Source organism: Anolis carolinensis, unplaced genomic scaffold (genome assembly GCF_035594765.1).
Source record: "Anolis carolinensis isolate JA03-04 unplaced genomic scaffold, rAnoCar3.1.pri scaffold_15, whole genome shotgun sequence".
NCBI lineage: Eukaryota > Metazoa > Chordata > Lepidosauria > Squamata > Dactyloidae > Anolis > Anolis carolinensis.
The window spans coordinates 855,175-870,870 of record NW_026943826.1 but is presented as its reverse complement, the minus strand read 5'-3'; the positions used below and the strand labels follow the sequence as shown (position 1 = coordinate 870,870).

The following is a 15,696-nucleotide window of genomic DNA, read 5'->3' as shown; positions in this document are numbered from 1 at the left end:
GGCTAAGCTCCTCCAATTTGGTCTCCTAGCAACCCAATAAAAAAATAATAAAAAACACTAAAAATTAATACAATAAAATACTATAATAACAGAAAATAGCTAAAAATAATACAAGAAAATAATAAAATATAATAAATAAAATATAACTTACAATAAAATTAATAAAAAATTGCAAATAACGTCAAATAAAAATTACACAATTTTTAACCAATACCACCACCACTTTGCCACAGCAACGCGTGGCCGGGCACAGCTAGTATATATATATATATATGCATACACATACACAGTAGAGTCCCACTTGTTTATCCAACGTTCTAGATTATCTAACACATTTTTGTAGGCAATGTTTTCAATACATCGTGATATTTTGGTGCTAAATTCGTAAATACAGTAATTACTACATAGCATTACCATGTATTGAAGTACTTTTTCTGTCAAATTTGTTGTATAACATGATGTTTTGGTGCTTAATTTGTAAAATCATAACCTAATTTGATGTTTAATAGGCTTTTCCTTAATCCCTCCTTATTATCCAACATATTTGCTTATCCAACATTCTGCTGGCCTGTTTATGTTGGATAAGTGAGACTCTACTGTGTATATATACACACACACACACACACACACATATATATATGTAATGTGCATAATTCCCATGGAGTAAACAACAAAACCACTGGACCAAATCACACCAAATTTGGCCACAAAAGACATTAGTCATCCAATCCATCTGCATGCGGCAGTGGGTCAGCAAAAATGGGTCATAGGTTGGCCATCACTGCCATAAAGGAATCATAATGGCGAGTGTGTGCATAATGTTGAGGCACCCACACCATGCTTCTGAGCTTCCATGTGCGAGGCCGAGGGTGAGGGAAGGAAGCTCCGCACCCCGTTCGTTCTCTTACCAGATCCAAGTCGAAGCGGATAAACTCCAGGCCAGAGACCAGCGTGAGGAAGAGGGTCAGGTGGTCGTGGCTACAGACAAGGGCATTCCTGTGGGGCAGAGACGGGTCATTCGGGGGTCCTGCCTTTCTTCCCGTCCCCCCCCCCAAATCCCAGCAGACGCACTTGACGTAATACTTGTGCAGCAGGCTCAGGTTCTCCTGGAAAAGGCGCAGGTAGCTCTCCAAGGAGTTCTCGTTCAGGGCCAGGTACAGCCAGGCGCGGCCTGCAAAGGAGTGGAACAACGACATGACACTGCGATCTTTGGGGTTTCCCCGCAATAAAATGAAGCATTATGTCTTCGCACTAAATTGAAGCAAGGTGATTAATTACAACATCCACACTGGCCTCCAACTGACCAGAGTTCTTTTTCCCACCCTGGACATTATTCCACAGACATATAAAACCTTCCTTGCTTAGTTTTTCCAACAGACCTCACAACCTCTGAGGATGCCTGCCATAGATGTGGGCAAAACGTCAGGAAAGAATACTTCTGGAACACAGCCAGGCAGCCCCGAAAACACACAACACAGCATATTATTCGAGAACACAGAAATGCCGGACCACTCTGGCAACCACCACGTCAGGCGACACAGAGAAGCCAGGTGGACAATAATAATAATAATAATAATAAAACTTTATTTATACCCTGCCACCATCTCCCCAACGGGGACTCGGGGCGGCTTACATGGGGCCATGCCCAGGACAATACAATATAACAAAATATAAAAAAACAACATATCATAATACAATTAAACAATACAATAGATAAAAATGTGCAGTACAACACAAAGTCAACAACACAATGTCAACAGAATGGAGGAAATCATGAACATGAACAAAATCTGGCTTCCAGTATTAAAAAAAATCTGTAAAATCAGGACAGTAAACAAAGAACAACACTCAGAAAACAGGGGAATTCCAGACAGGAAATAATAATAATAATAATAATAATAATAATAATAATAATAATAATAACTTTATTTATACCCCGCCACCATCTCCCCGCGGGGACTCAGGGCAGCTCACATGGGGCAAGGCCCGACTAACACAATTTACAAAAACAACAGCATAAATACATTGAACAATATACAAAAAAAAAATGAAACACAGTAAGACAATAAAACAAGAGTTAATAATATCAATCAACCACCAAGTAAAATTCAGTCGACTTCATTGGTGGGGGGCCAGCTAACACCTACCAATCAGGGCCAGCTAACACCTATCAACAAAGGATCCCCCAGGCAGGAAGCAGCCAGGTTTTGAATCTGCAAGGCCATTCAATGCTAATCAAAGTGGCCAACTGCACCATTCACACCTGCCTTCAACAGACAAGAGCTCTTTCTCCCACCCTGGACATCATTCCACTTGCCTAGACCTCACAACCTCTGAGGGTGCCTTCCATAGATGTGGGCGAAACGTCAGGAGAGAATGCTTCTGGAACATACAGCCCGGAAAACTCAAAGCAACCCACCAACCGGAGTTAAATACCACCTCCACATATGTTTATAATAATCTTTCGCTTTCACCAACGAGACGACAAAGCATTTCTGGGCGGGCCGGAGAGGGTAGGGAAGGTCAGGACGGCCATACAGCGCAAGACTTACTCCGGCCCAGGTTTGTGGCCACATGTTCCAGCAGCTCTATCTGCTCCACGGCCTCGCGGCGGGTGAAGTGGACCACCAGGACCCAGTAGCCGGAAGGGAGGTCTTGGAGCCTGGGAAGCGGAAGAGGAAGGTGAAGGCGGCGGAAGAAACGCCGGATGGGGCAGCCCGGCTCCCAAAGCTGTGAATTTGAGACTTACCCATAGAGCAACGCATGGTCAAGGTGCTCACAGAGCCGCTGGAGGACAGTGTCGTGGTTCCTGATGGCCGGAGTCTCATCCTCGCAGGCGGCAAAGTAGCTCTGCAACTGAAAGAGAGAGAAAAAGAGAGTCAGGGCAGAAGGCGGCGGAGAAGGTGGTCAAGGAAATAGAGAACCAACATTTTGGACACTAGGCAAATGCAGATCATCTATACCAGTGATGGCCAACCTATGACACGTGTGTCAGCACTGACACACCTAGCCATTTTTGCTGACACGCTGCCGCATGCAGATTGATTGGATGACTATGTCTTTTGTGGCCAAATTTGATGCGATTTGGTCCATTGGTTTTGTTGTTTACTCCATGGGAATTATGCACATTACATATATATATATACTAGCTTTGCCCGGCCACGCATTGCTGTGGCTTATGCTTTCAGAGTGTTGTTCTTTATTTACTGTCCTGATTTTAGAGATTATATTGTTCTGTATTATTATATCACAGTAATTATTACATATTATATTTATCTCTATATATAAAAGAGTGATGGCATCACGGCGACCCACAAAACAACAAAACTACAGGCCCCCCAACCTCAAAATTTGACAACACAACCCATCATCCACGCCTCTAGGTTGATACAACAAAAAGAAAAGAAAAATAAAGTCCTAATTAGAGAGAGAGGAATAATTGCTTTTATCCAATTGCTGCCAGTTAGAAGGCTAAGCTCCTCCAACTTGGTCTCCTAGCAACCCAATAAAAAATAATAAAAAAACACTAAAAATTAATACAATAAAATACTATAATAACAGAAAATAACTAAAAATTATACAAGAAAATAATAAAATATAATAAATAAAAATATAACTTACAATAAAATTAATAAAAAAATGCAAATAACGTCAAATAAAAATTACAATTTTTAACCAATACCACCACCACTTTGCCACAGCAACGCGTAGCCGGGCACAGCTAGTAATCTTGTATTATCTGCTTGGAACTGGATTATATGAGGCCCCTTCTACACAGGGGTGAGGGAAGGGGGAAAAAAGAATGAATAGAATGATGAAATATTAGATATGAGTGTAGACAATATAGAAGAGAAGAGGATGGAGAAATGTGATAATAGATAAATGATGTGTAGGTATGAACGTTTGTATTAAATGCACAATATACTCACAACATGAAATATAAGATAATATCAATAAAAATATATTTTTTAAAAAATTCTGTATTATTGTAAGAGTGGATACTTGTCCAGGGAACCCATTTCCTTTTATTATCATCCCGTGGGCACCTTGGTTAACCATCAGGTGTGGGTCCATGGTCCTTTGACAATCCTGGGTTTGAGTCACACAGCTATTTATAACCCTTTCGAGGGACAAAACAAACAGTGTGTCCAAACGCCACTGCGCATGGGATTGCCCAAGTCTGCACCGCAAACAGGGCCAACTTGGGAGCCTGGCCGATTGCTCATGCTTTGCCCTGGTGTTGGTCCCAGGTTCTCTAGTTCAGCACTCTTGACAATTGAGAGCAATTGAGAGCAAAATTCAGCTGGATGTGCCTTGGGTTTGTCAACACCTGCAGGTCCTGGACATGACGCCCTTTCAAGCTGGCACTTGTTGGCTTGCAAGCTAAGAAAGCCAGAGCCGCCCATGCCCATGTCTGGAGAGAAGCGACTGCTTTGTGCTCGGAGTGTGTGGGAGAAAGAGAATGGGAGAAGGAAGGCGAGCGTGAAGGTTACATATATCCTGCCAGACACAGGGACTGGCCAACCTTGGTCACGGCCTCCTCCATGAAACCCCTCTGGAAGGCTGGTGGCCTTCTGCAAATGCCTTGAAGTGAAACTCCTTGAGAGGAAGAAGGGAAACCCCTGCACTTACTGCAGCTGAGAGAAACTGATGATGTCAGAGGAATTATATAAATTATAATATATATATTGTAATATATATTGTCATATATATAAACACAATATAATTTACAATAATATATAATAATTATAACATATTGTATATACATATAATACTCATATTATATTGTGATACAATACAACACTAATAATACAATATAATAATATTAATATTATATTTTATATGTAATATTACTAATAATATTACAATATGTTGATACAGTACAATATAGTAATTTATTAACAGTATTGTACTATGCTAATAATATAATATTGTATGTAAATTTAATTTGTAAGCCACTCTGAGTCCCCTTCGGGGTGAGAAGGGCGGGATATAAATAGTATAATATAATATAATAATACACAATATATTGTATATGTATATAATATTAATAATAGTATTTTGTAATATGATATAATACTAATAATACAATATAATAATATTAATTATATATTATATTTTATATGTAATATTACTAATAACATTACAATATGTTGATACAGTACAATATAGTAATTTATTAACAGTATTGTACTATGCTAATAATATAATATTGTATATAAATTTAATTTGTAAGCCCTTCAGGGTGAGAAGGGTGGCATATAAATGAAGCAAATAAATAAATAATAAAACTGCAGCTTCCACCCTTTTTGGTTCTTTGCCTTTCCTTCTCCTACAAGCCCTGGACGGTGGCTTTTACCATGGTCAGACCACTTCTGCTCCTCTTCTGCTCCTATTTGCTACCCTTTTAAGGCAATGTTTTTTCAAAGCCTGAAATTGGGTTTCATTTCTTCAATTGGATGGTTTATTAATTATTTTCATGGTTTAAACACATGTACTGTTTTCTACCCAGGAAATGTTACTGATATGTGATACTAGCTTGGGGACCTGGCAGTGCCCAGATTATTAGAAGAAGACTGGCTGTGGTGCAGGCTGGTAAACAGCTGCTGCAATAAATCACTCTGACCAAGAGGTCATGAGTTCGAGGCCAGCCTGTGGCGGGGTGAGCACCCGTCAATTAAAATAAAATAAAATATAGCCCCTGCTCGTTGCTGGCCTAGCAACTCGAAAGATAGTTGCATCTATCAAGTAGGAAATAAGGTACCACTTATAAAAGTGGGGAGGCAAGTTTAACTAATTTACAACGTTGGAATGAGGAAGTGAGAAAGTTCCGTCAGAGTGGATGATGAAGCCAGAATCGAACATCCCCTCAGGAGAAGGTTAAATTGCCTCTGCGTCTGTCTCAGTTCGATGTGTTTATGGGCATTGAATGTTTGCCCTATATGTACATAATGTGATCCGCCCTGAGTCCCTTTCGGGGTGAGAAAGAAGGGCGGAATATAAATACTGTAAATAAATAAATAAATAAGACATTGTTTGTTTTGTGATGTTCGGTACTATCACTGAAGTTTGGTCCGGATCCGTCACAGGTTGAGTTCAGAGCTGTCTGGATAAGGGTCACCCCAATCACCCCAAACCCTGCCAATATGTGCAGTTGGCCATGCCGGGTGTGTATGCCAAGTTTGGTTCAGATCCGTGGTCGGCTGGGTTCAGGGTTCTCTGGATAAGGGTGAACTACAACTCCCAGATCCGAGGTCAGTCACCCCCAAACCAGGCCTGTATACACAGTTGGCCTTGTTGGGTCTGGGTCCGGATCTGACACCAGCTGGGTTCAGTGCTTTCTGGATGCAGGTGAACTATAACTCCCAAAACCAAGGTCCATTCCCCTAAACCCCTGCAATATGTTCAGTTGGTCATGGGGCTTCTGTGTGTCCAAGTCCACAATTTCTCTGGATGTAGGTGAAGTACAACTCTTGTATTCCTGGTGAAATCTCCCCAAACCTCTTGTTCGTTTCCTGATCAATTCCTCTATGAACTGTGTGCCATAGGAAAAGGTAGGAAAGGGTTAAGGGAGAGGCAGTGGGCGGGGTCATGCAAATTAAGGAAGCCTGGGGTGTCCATTCTGGAGGAGAAACAGAACATCTAGGGTGAAACTGTTCCCTCAGGAAAGCTTCCCTTGGGTGGGGGGCAGGATGGTGTTTGTGGGGGACACGGGCAGGGTTTGGGCTGCATGTTCATCGTGCTCACTATAACCTGCAATGTCACTGGAGGGAAGGCCATGGGTGTCTCCTGCTCAGTGGGAACTAGAGCTGTTTGTGGAGGATGGGGGGAGGCTGTCTGTGAGTGGACATCTCCTCCACATATACACATATACATTTTCACTTTTATTATGTGTATAAATGGATAATATACCCTGGACCTTTCACAGATATATAAACCTTCCTTGCTTAGTTTTTTCCAATACAGTAGAGTCTCACTTATCCAACATAAACGGGCCGGCAGAAAGTTGGATAAGTGAATATGTTGGATAATAAGGAGGCATTAAGGAAAAGCCTATTAAACATCAAATTAGGTTATGATTTTACAAATTAAGCACCAAAACATCATGTTAGACAACAAATTTGGCAGAAAAAGTAGTTCAATACGCAGTAATGCTATGTAGTAATTACTGTATTTATGAATTTAGCACCAAAATATCACGATATATTGAAAACATTGACTACAAAAATGCGTTGGATAATCCAGAACGTTGGATAAGCGAGTGTTGGATAAGTGAGACTCTACTGTATACCTCACAACCTCTGAGCGTGCCTGCCATAGATGTGGGCAAAACATCAGGAGAGAATACTACTGGAACATGGCCAGACAGCCCAGAAAACGCACAACAACCCTGTGATCCTGGCCATGAAAGCCTTCGATAACACAATGAACAAAATATTTCTGTGCAGCAATCACAGAAAACTTTCTGCAGGCCATTAAATAGTACAGTAGAGTCTCACTTATCCAACGTTCTGGATTATCCAACACATTTTTGTAGTCAATGTTTTCAATACATCGTGATATTTTGATGCTAAATTCGTAAATACAGTAATTATTACATAGCATTACTGCGTATTGAACTAGTTTTTCTGTCAAATTTGTTGTATAACATGATGTTTTGGTACTTAATTTGTGAAATCATAACCTAATCATAACCCTGATGACATGATATATTTTCACTTTTAGCACTTTGGCCTAGATTCTTTGAACCCATTCCATGATTTTAACACTTTATCTTGTATGTGGTTTTTTATGACTTGCTTTTATTGTCTGATTGATTGGTTTTATTGTTTTGTTTTTATATTGTTCTGTTCGGGCTTGGCCTCATGTAAGCCGCCTCAAGTCTCTTCGGGGAGATGGGGCGGGGTATAAGAATAAAATTATTATTATTATTATTATTATTATTATTATTATTATTATTATTATTATTTAATAGGCTTTTCCTTAATCTCTCCTTATTATCCAACATATTTGCTTATCCAACGTTCAGCCGGCCCGTTTACGTTGGATAAGTGAGACTCTACTGTATCTCTGTTGTAAGTTTACAGTAGTGTCCAAGTATTTTGTTTACTAAATTGTCTTACGGAGTAAATACATTTGCAAAACATCCTTCAGTAAGTATTTGTTTTGCACCCCCGTCAGCAGCTGAATTCTCAAAGTCCACGCAATCCCAAAATCCAATATTTCTGTGAAATTCCCGGGATCCTCTGGGTGAACTCACAAGACAACACGCACGTGATCTAACCAAGAGCAAGACCAACCCAAACTCTCCTGCAAGCTCCCTTTCATAACGCAATCCTTGCTCACTGCTGAGCCACGAAGGAGTTGCCCTGAAGCACAAAGCCTCCCAAAACGCAACGCTGGGCATCACATGATCCCTAAGTGATCATTCCGGTATTCATGCCCAAAAGGAAATGAGCCAAAAGGGTGACTAAGACGCTGTGCGTTGCTGGGACTGTTTGGATGCTGTCAGAAGGATCCTTCGGGGTTTGGAAAGAAAATATCTGCACAAAAAGACCCAGAAGGACCAGTCTCAGGGAAATGGTAGGCTCCCCCCAGGAATCTACATTTCCTCTCTGTGTCTTATGGGTTGCCTTTACTCTGCTGCCAATCTCTGGTACACTGCAAAAAAATAATTGCTGATCTCCTACGTCAGATAGTTTGGGTAGGACTGATTTACAACATTCAGCCTGGACTCTCTGAAGGGAAGAGAATGCCAGGTATGTGTCCATTGCATTCACCAATAAAAGAATACAGTAGAGTCTCACTTATCCAACGTTCTGGATTATCCAACGCATTTTTGTAGTCAATGCTTTCATTGCATTGTGATATTTTGGTGCTAAATTCGCAAATACAGTAATTACTACATAGCAGTAATGTGTAATGAACTACTTTTTCTATCAAATTTGTTGTATAACATGATGTTTTGGTGCTTAATTTGTAAAATCATAACCTATTTTGATGTTTAATAGGCGTTTTCTTAATCTCTCCTTATTATCCAACATGTTTGCTTATCCAACGTTCTGCCAGCCCGTTTATAATAATAATAATAATAATAATAATAATAATAATAATAATAACAACAACAACTTTATTTTTATGCCCCACCCCATCTCCCCAGTGGGGACTCGGAGCGGCTTACATGGGGACCAAGCCCGAAACATACAACAATAAAACGATAAAACAATTATTCCAACAGTAAAACATCAATATCAATAAAACCATCATAGTAATCAACATACAGCATAAAGTATTAAAAACAGGAGACCAAAACAAGGATCTGGGCCAAAGTGCAGAAAATATCAAAATGGGAGAGGTAGTTTCTCAGTCAAAATAGTCCATAAAGTGCAAAATAGTAGTGGCAGAAAATCCTATAGTTGGATGGGCAGATAGTTCAACCTAATAATTAATCGTCGAAGGCCTTTTGGAAGAGCCAGGTTTATATTGGATAAGTGATACTGTACTAAGAAAAATATATCTTGGGGTGTGTGTGTGTGTACATATATAATAAATTGGATGCAGGCAGAACTGGACAATTTGGACAGAAAAACAATAAAACTCATGACCATTCATCATTGACTGCACCCTTGCAGTGATGTTGACCAGCTATATCTGCCTAGAAGATCTGGTGGAAAAGGACTCTTACAAGTAAAACAAGCAGTCAAAGAAGAAGAACATGCCCTGGCAGAAGATGTAAAGCAAAGTGAAGAACCTGCTTTGATTGAAGTCAAAAATCAGAAACTCCCCAAAGAACAGCAGACAAAGAATCAGTACAAGAAAACTGCACTACAAACTAGAGCTGACAGCTGGCACAACAAAACATTGCATGGAAAGTTCCTTGACAAAATTGAAGGAAAAGCTGATAAGGAGAAGACCTGGCTCTGGCTCACGAATGGGACCCTGAAGAAGGAGACAGAAGGCCTGATCCTTGCAGCCCAGGAGCAAGCCATCAGGACAAAGGCAATCAAGGCCAGAATCGAAAAATCAGCTAATGACCCAAAATGCAGACTGTGCAAGGAAGCTGACGAAACCATTGATCTGCTTCTCCTCAGCTACTGCAAGAAAATCGCACAGACAATCTACAAACAGAGGTACAACTATGTGGCCGAAATGATTCATTTGAACATATACCACAAGCACCACCTCCCAGCAGTAAAGAACTGGTGGGATCACAAAACTTCAAAGGTAGTAGAAAATGAATATACAAAGTTCTGGAACACAACACCCCAGACCTCACAGTTGTGGAAAACAAAAAGGTTTAGATTACTGATGTCACCATCCCAGGTGACAGTTGGACTGACGAAAAACAACAGGAAAAACTCAGCTGTTATCAGGACCTCAAGATCGAACTGCAAAGACTCTGGCATAAACCAGCGCAGGTGGTCCCGGTGGGCACACTGGGTGCCGTGCCAAAAGATCTCAGCCGGCATTTGGAAAACTATAATAAACCTTGACAAAATTACGATCTGCCAACTGCAAAAGGCCACCCAACTGGGATCTGTCCTTGGGGTGGGAGGGGCTCCCTCTGATGACATAGGAGACATGGTGCAATTATTAGGTTAAATTAGGAGATTATTATCATTATTATATGTCTTTATACCATGGTTTATTTCTCCTGCAGCAGACACAAAGCAGCTTAACATAAAAGCATCAGCATACAATTTAAAATATACAAATATGCAAACATTAAAACAGGATTAAACATAAAAAGTATTTTAAAATTCCCAGTTAAAAACCATTAAAACATATTCAAAGTTAAAAACCAGGGAACCCTTGAGGTCAGTCAAGTAAATTAAGCGCCATTTCAATGAGACCAATAAGCGTGGTCCTGTCGGGCCCAGGCCGTTGTGTTGTTAATAATAATAAATATTTTATTATTGTTGCTGATGACAGGTGAAGAAAACATTTTAATATGCTTTCAAGGCAACCACCAACATAGATAATAAAGACCTATTTTGGGTCATGGGAGAGGGGAATTTGGGAAGACATGTGGAAAGAGGAGACCAAATTTGTGGAAAGAGAAGAAGTTATGATGATGACAATTATTTATTGCTATTGATCCCATCTTTCTCTCTTCAACGAGACTCAAGGCAACTCCACAACACTCAGGACAGTACAAAATTACACTGAAATTCACAACATTGAAATAGAATTAAACACAGAATGATTAAAAACCAAGATTTAAAATCACAAAGGATACTTCAGAGGTGCAGGCGGGACTTCTGTGTATGAGGCATATATGAAGCATAATTATTATGATGCTAAATATTATTAATATTTATATCCCAGGTTCAAATCCCAGGGGCGGAATGAGTGCCTGCTGTTAGCCCCAGCTCCTGCCAACCTAGCAGTTCGAAAACATGCAAATGTGAGTAGATCAATAGGTACCGCTCCGGCGGGAAGGTAACAGCGCTCCATGCAGTCATGCCGGCCACATGACCTTGGAGGTGTCTACAGACAACGCCGGCTCTTCGGCTTAGAAATGGAGATGAGCACCAACCCCCAGTCTCGGTCACAACTGAACTTAACATCAGGGGAAACCTTTACCTTTAACCCTCTTTTATCCCTTGTCTGAAATGCAAAGTGGTTCACAACCACAACATACAAATAGTAAAGTGGACATCAGCAAACCAGCCCATAAATGCCTCAAGACACTGAGAAATTGTTCAAATAGCAAATTACCCTGCAGCACAACCACCTAATAATAGATATATGTGTGTATGTATATGTATGTATATATATATATACACACACACACACACACACGCACACACACACAGAGTAAATGTAATGTGCATTTTCCCCATGGAGTAAACAAGAAAACTAATGGACCAAATCACACCAAATTTGGCCACAAAAGACATAGTCATCCAATCTATGTCTTTCAATAAAAAAACCTAGAAAAATGAAGTCCAAATTACAGAGGATGAGGAAGAGCCGTTCTCCCCCTGGCTGCCAGTCAGAAGGGTAGGCCCCGCCCCTTCTGTCATAGCAAACCCCCCAGCCACAATGGCGCCTGGAGGACAGGCAAGATTCACTTAGGCCTCTTCCACACTGCCTATAATCTGATTTAAACTGGATGATATGACAGTGCAGACTCAAGGCCCTTCCACACAGCTATATAACCCAGAATGCCAAGGCAGATAACCCACAGTATTTGATTTGAACTGGATTATCTTGAGTCCACACTACTATGTAATCCAGTTCAGTGTGGATTTCATACAGTTGTGTAGAAGGGGCTTCATATAATCCAGTTCAAAGCAAATAATATACAATTATAAATATAATATATACAAATTACTGTGGTATAATAAAGCAGAACAACATAATCTCTAAAATCAGGACAGTAAATAAAGAACAACACTCTGAAAACAGGGGAATTCCAGACATGAAACAATCAGTGCCAGCAAACACTTCCCAATAAAAGATTCCCCCAGGGAGGAAGCAGCCGGGCTTTGAAGCTGAAATGCCATTACATGCTAATCATTCTAGCTAATATTCACAAGCTTTAGGAAATAACATATACTAACTACCACCAATTCCTCAATAATTTATTTCCCATACCACAACACCAATAAAACTATTTTGGGACCATGCATAGGCAACTACAGTAGAGTCTCACTTATCCAACACTCGCTTATCCAACATTCTGGATTATCCAATGCATTTTTGTAGTCAATGTTTTCAATATATCGTTATATTTTGGTGCTAAATTCGTAAATACAGTAATTACTACATAGCATTACTGCATATGGAATGACTTTTTCTGTCAAATTTGTTGTATAACACGATGTTTTGGTGCTTAATTTGTAAAATCATAACCTAATTTGATGTTTAATAGGCTTTTCCTTAATCCCTCCTTATTATCCAACATATTCGCTTATCTAACATTCTGCTGGCCCGTTTAGCTTGGATAAGTGAGACTCTACTGTATTTAGAGAACACTGAATAATAATATTAATAATAATAATACTTTATTTATACCCCACCACCATCTCCCCGCGGGGACTCGGGGTGGCTTACATGGGGTAGTAGGGGCCCAAACAACATAGGACAAAATATAGACAACATACTACAAATCACACTATAAAAAGATAAAACAGTAATACAGTAGAGTCTCAGTTATCCAACACTCGCTTATCCAACGTTCTGGATTATCCAACGCATTTTTCTAGTCAATGTTTTTAATACATCATGATATTTTGGTGCTAAATTCGTAAATACAGTAATTATTACATAGAATTACTGTGTATTGAACAACTTTTTCTGTCAGATTTGTTGAATAACATGATGTTTTGGTGCTTAATTTGTAAAATCATAACCTAATTTGATGTTTAATAGGCTTTCCCTTAATCTGTCCTTATTATCCAACATATTCGCTTATCCAACGTTCTGCCGGCCCGTTTACGTTGGATAAGCGAGACTCTACTGTACAATATATCAATTGAAACAAAAATACAGGATAAAAATTGCATTTAAAACACATAAATGGTAAAATGGTAATAAATACAGGATAGACCCCAGCAGATGACGGATCTGGACCCAACTTGGCACTCGGACCCAACATGGCCAACTGTGAATTCTGGGGGAGTTTGGGGAGGACTGACCCAAAATTTTTGGGAATTGTCCTTCACCCACATCCTTCTGCATTTCCTAATGGGACCATTCATAACAAACAAAAGCAAAGAGTGAGCTTTTCCCCCCTGAGAAATAGGGTAACATATGACCAAACGGATACGACCTCACATCCAAAAACAAACAAGTTGGCCCAGGCCTGGTTTCGCACGCGACTGTGTGGAAATAATAATAAGGCAGGAATCACATACAGCAGTCTCGCTTATCCAACGTTCTGGATTATCCGACACATTTTTGTAGTCAATATTTTCAATATATCATGATATATTCGTAAATACAGTAATTACTGCATAGCATTAATGCGTAATGAACAACTTTTTCTGTCAGATTTGTGGTACAACATGATGTTTTGGTGCTTCATTTGTAAAATCCTAACCTATTTGGCTGTTTAATAGGCTTTTTCTTAATCTACCCTTATTCTCCAATGTATTCGCTTATCCAAGGTTCTGCCGGCCGGTTTATGTTGGATAAGCGAGACTCTACTGTCAGGGCGTGGGTGGGCGGAGGGGGGGGCGAGGCGGGCCTGACCTTCTTGACGGAGAGCGAGATGTTCTCGAGGATGCGGTCCTTGACCTGCCCCGGGGGCTCCATGGCGGCCCAGGCCCCGTCGCCCTCCTCCTCCCCGTCCTCCTCGCCTCCCTTCAGCGGGGCCTTCCTCGTCCTCCGAGGCCGCCGGGCCCGGCCCCTCCGCCGCCTCTCCTCCGTCCTGGCGCCGCCGTCCAGCCCCGGAGCGAGAAAGGAGGAGCGCCGCCAGGCCGCGACCGCCGCCTCCGCCGTCCCCTGCGCCTCTGAGGGACGCTTCCGGTCCGCCGCCTGAGGAGACCACGCGCATGCGCTCTCCGCCCCTTTCCCAGGACAGGATCCAATCGCCGCCCAGCACGAGGCTCCTCCTCCTCCTCGACGATCTACGGGAAGCGGCGTCCAATCGCAGCCCGGCACGAGGCCCCGCCCTCCTCCCCGCACTTCCGCCGCTCGCGCAAGGGGACCTGGGAATCGTAGTCCCGCTCTCCTGAGGAGGATTAGGATTAGTATTATTTATTTATTCGCTACATTTATATCCCGCCCTTCTCACCAGAAGGGGCCTCAGAGCCGCTTACAAATTATATTTACATACAATTCATTATATTATTAGCATAGTACAATACATGACTGGACTTAACGTCAGGGGAAACCTTTAGCTTTTATTTTTTTTACAATACTAGTATTAAATTACTATATTTTACTATATCATTATATCGTAATATTATTAGTAATATTACACTTAATATATAATTAGTATTATTATATTGTATTACTAGTAGTATATTATTCCATTATAATATTACTAATATTATATGTATATATAATATATTATATATTTAATATATAATATGTTGCTATGGCACAGGAGACAAGATAGAACTATCTTCCTGGCTTATTGGGATTAGTATTAGTATTAGGAACTGGTAGAAAATAATGTGTCATAATGATATATAACTACAGTAGAGTCTCACTTATCCAACGTTCTGGATCAAATTAGGTAATCGTTATACAAATTAAGCACCAAAACATCATATTATACAACAAATTTGACAGAAAAAGTAGTTCCATGCGCAGTAATGCTATGTAGTATTTACAGTAGAGTCTCACTTATCCAACACTCGCTTATCCAACGTTCTGGATTATCCAACGCATTTTTGTAGTCAATGTTTTCAATACATCATGATATTTTGGTGCTAAATTCATAAATACATTAATTACTACATAGCATTACTGCCTATTGAACTACTTTTTCTGTCAAATTTGTTGTCTAACATGATGTTTTGGTGCTTAATTTGTAAAATCATAACTTAATGTGATGTTTAATAGGCTTTTCCTTAATCCCTCCTTATTATCCAAGATATTCGCTTATCCAAGCTTCTGCCGGCCCGTTTAGCTTGGATAAGTGGGACTCTACTGTACTGTATTTACGAATTTAGCACCAAAATATCACGATATATTGAAAACATTGACTATGAAAATGGCTTGGATAATCCAGAAGCT

General features: G+C 40.4%; 1 protein-coding gene across 2 annotated transcripts in view; it reads right to left on the bottom strand.

The window, feature by feature from the left end:
* plekhm2 (pleckstrin homology and RUN domain containing M2) overlaps window positions 1-14,476 on the bottom strand; it is a 35,357-nt gene extending 20,881 nt beyond the window's left edge. For both annotated transcript variants that reach the window (XM_062965767.1, XM_062965768.1), the window contains exons 1-5: window positions 14,203-14,476; window positions 2,750-2,856; window positions 2,553-2,662; window positions 1,072-1,171; window positions 909-996 (exon numbers count right to left, since the gene is read on the bottom strand). In XM_062965767.1, coding sequence (XP_062821837.1) covers window positions 909-996; window positions 1,072-1,171; window positions 2,553-2,662; window positions 2,750-2,856; window positions 14,203-14,265 — 468 coding nt within the window. In that variant the 5' untranslated portion in view covers window positions 14,266-14,476. The remainder of the gene's footprint in view (window positions 1-908; window positions 997-1,071; window positions 1,172-2,552; window positions 2,663-2,749; window positions 2,857-14,202) is intronic.
* Between the last annotated feature and the right edge of the window lie 1,220 nt (window positions 14,477-15,696).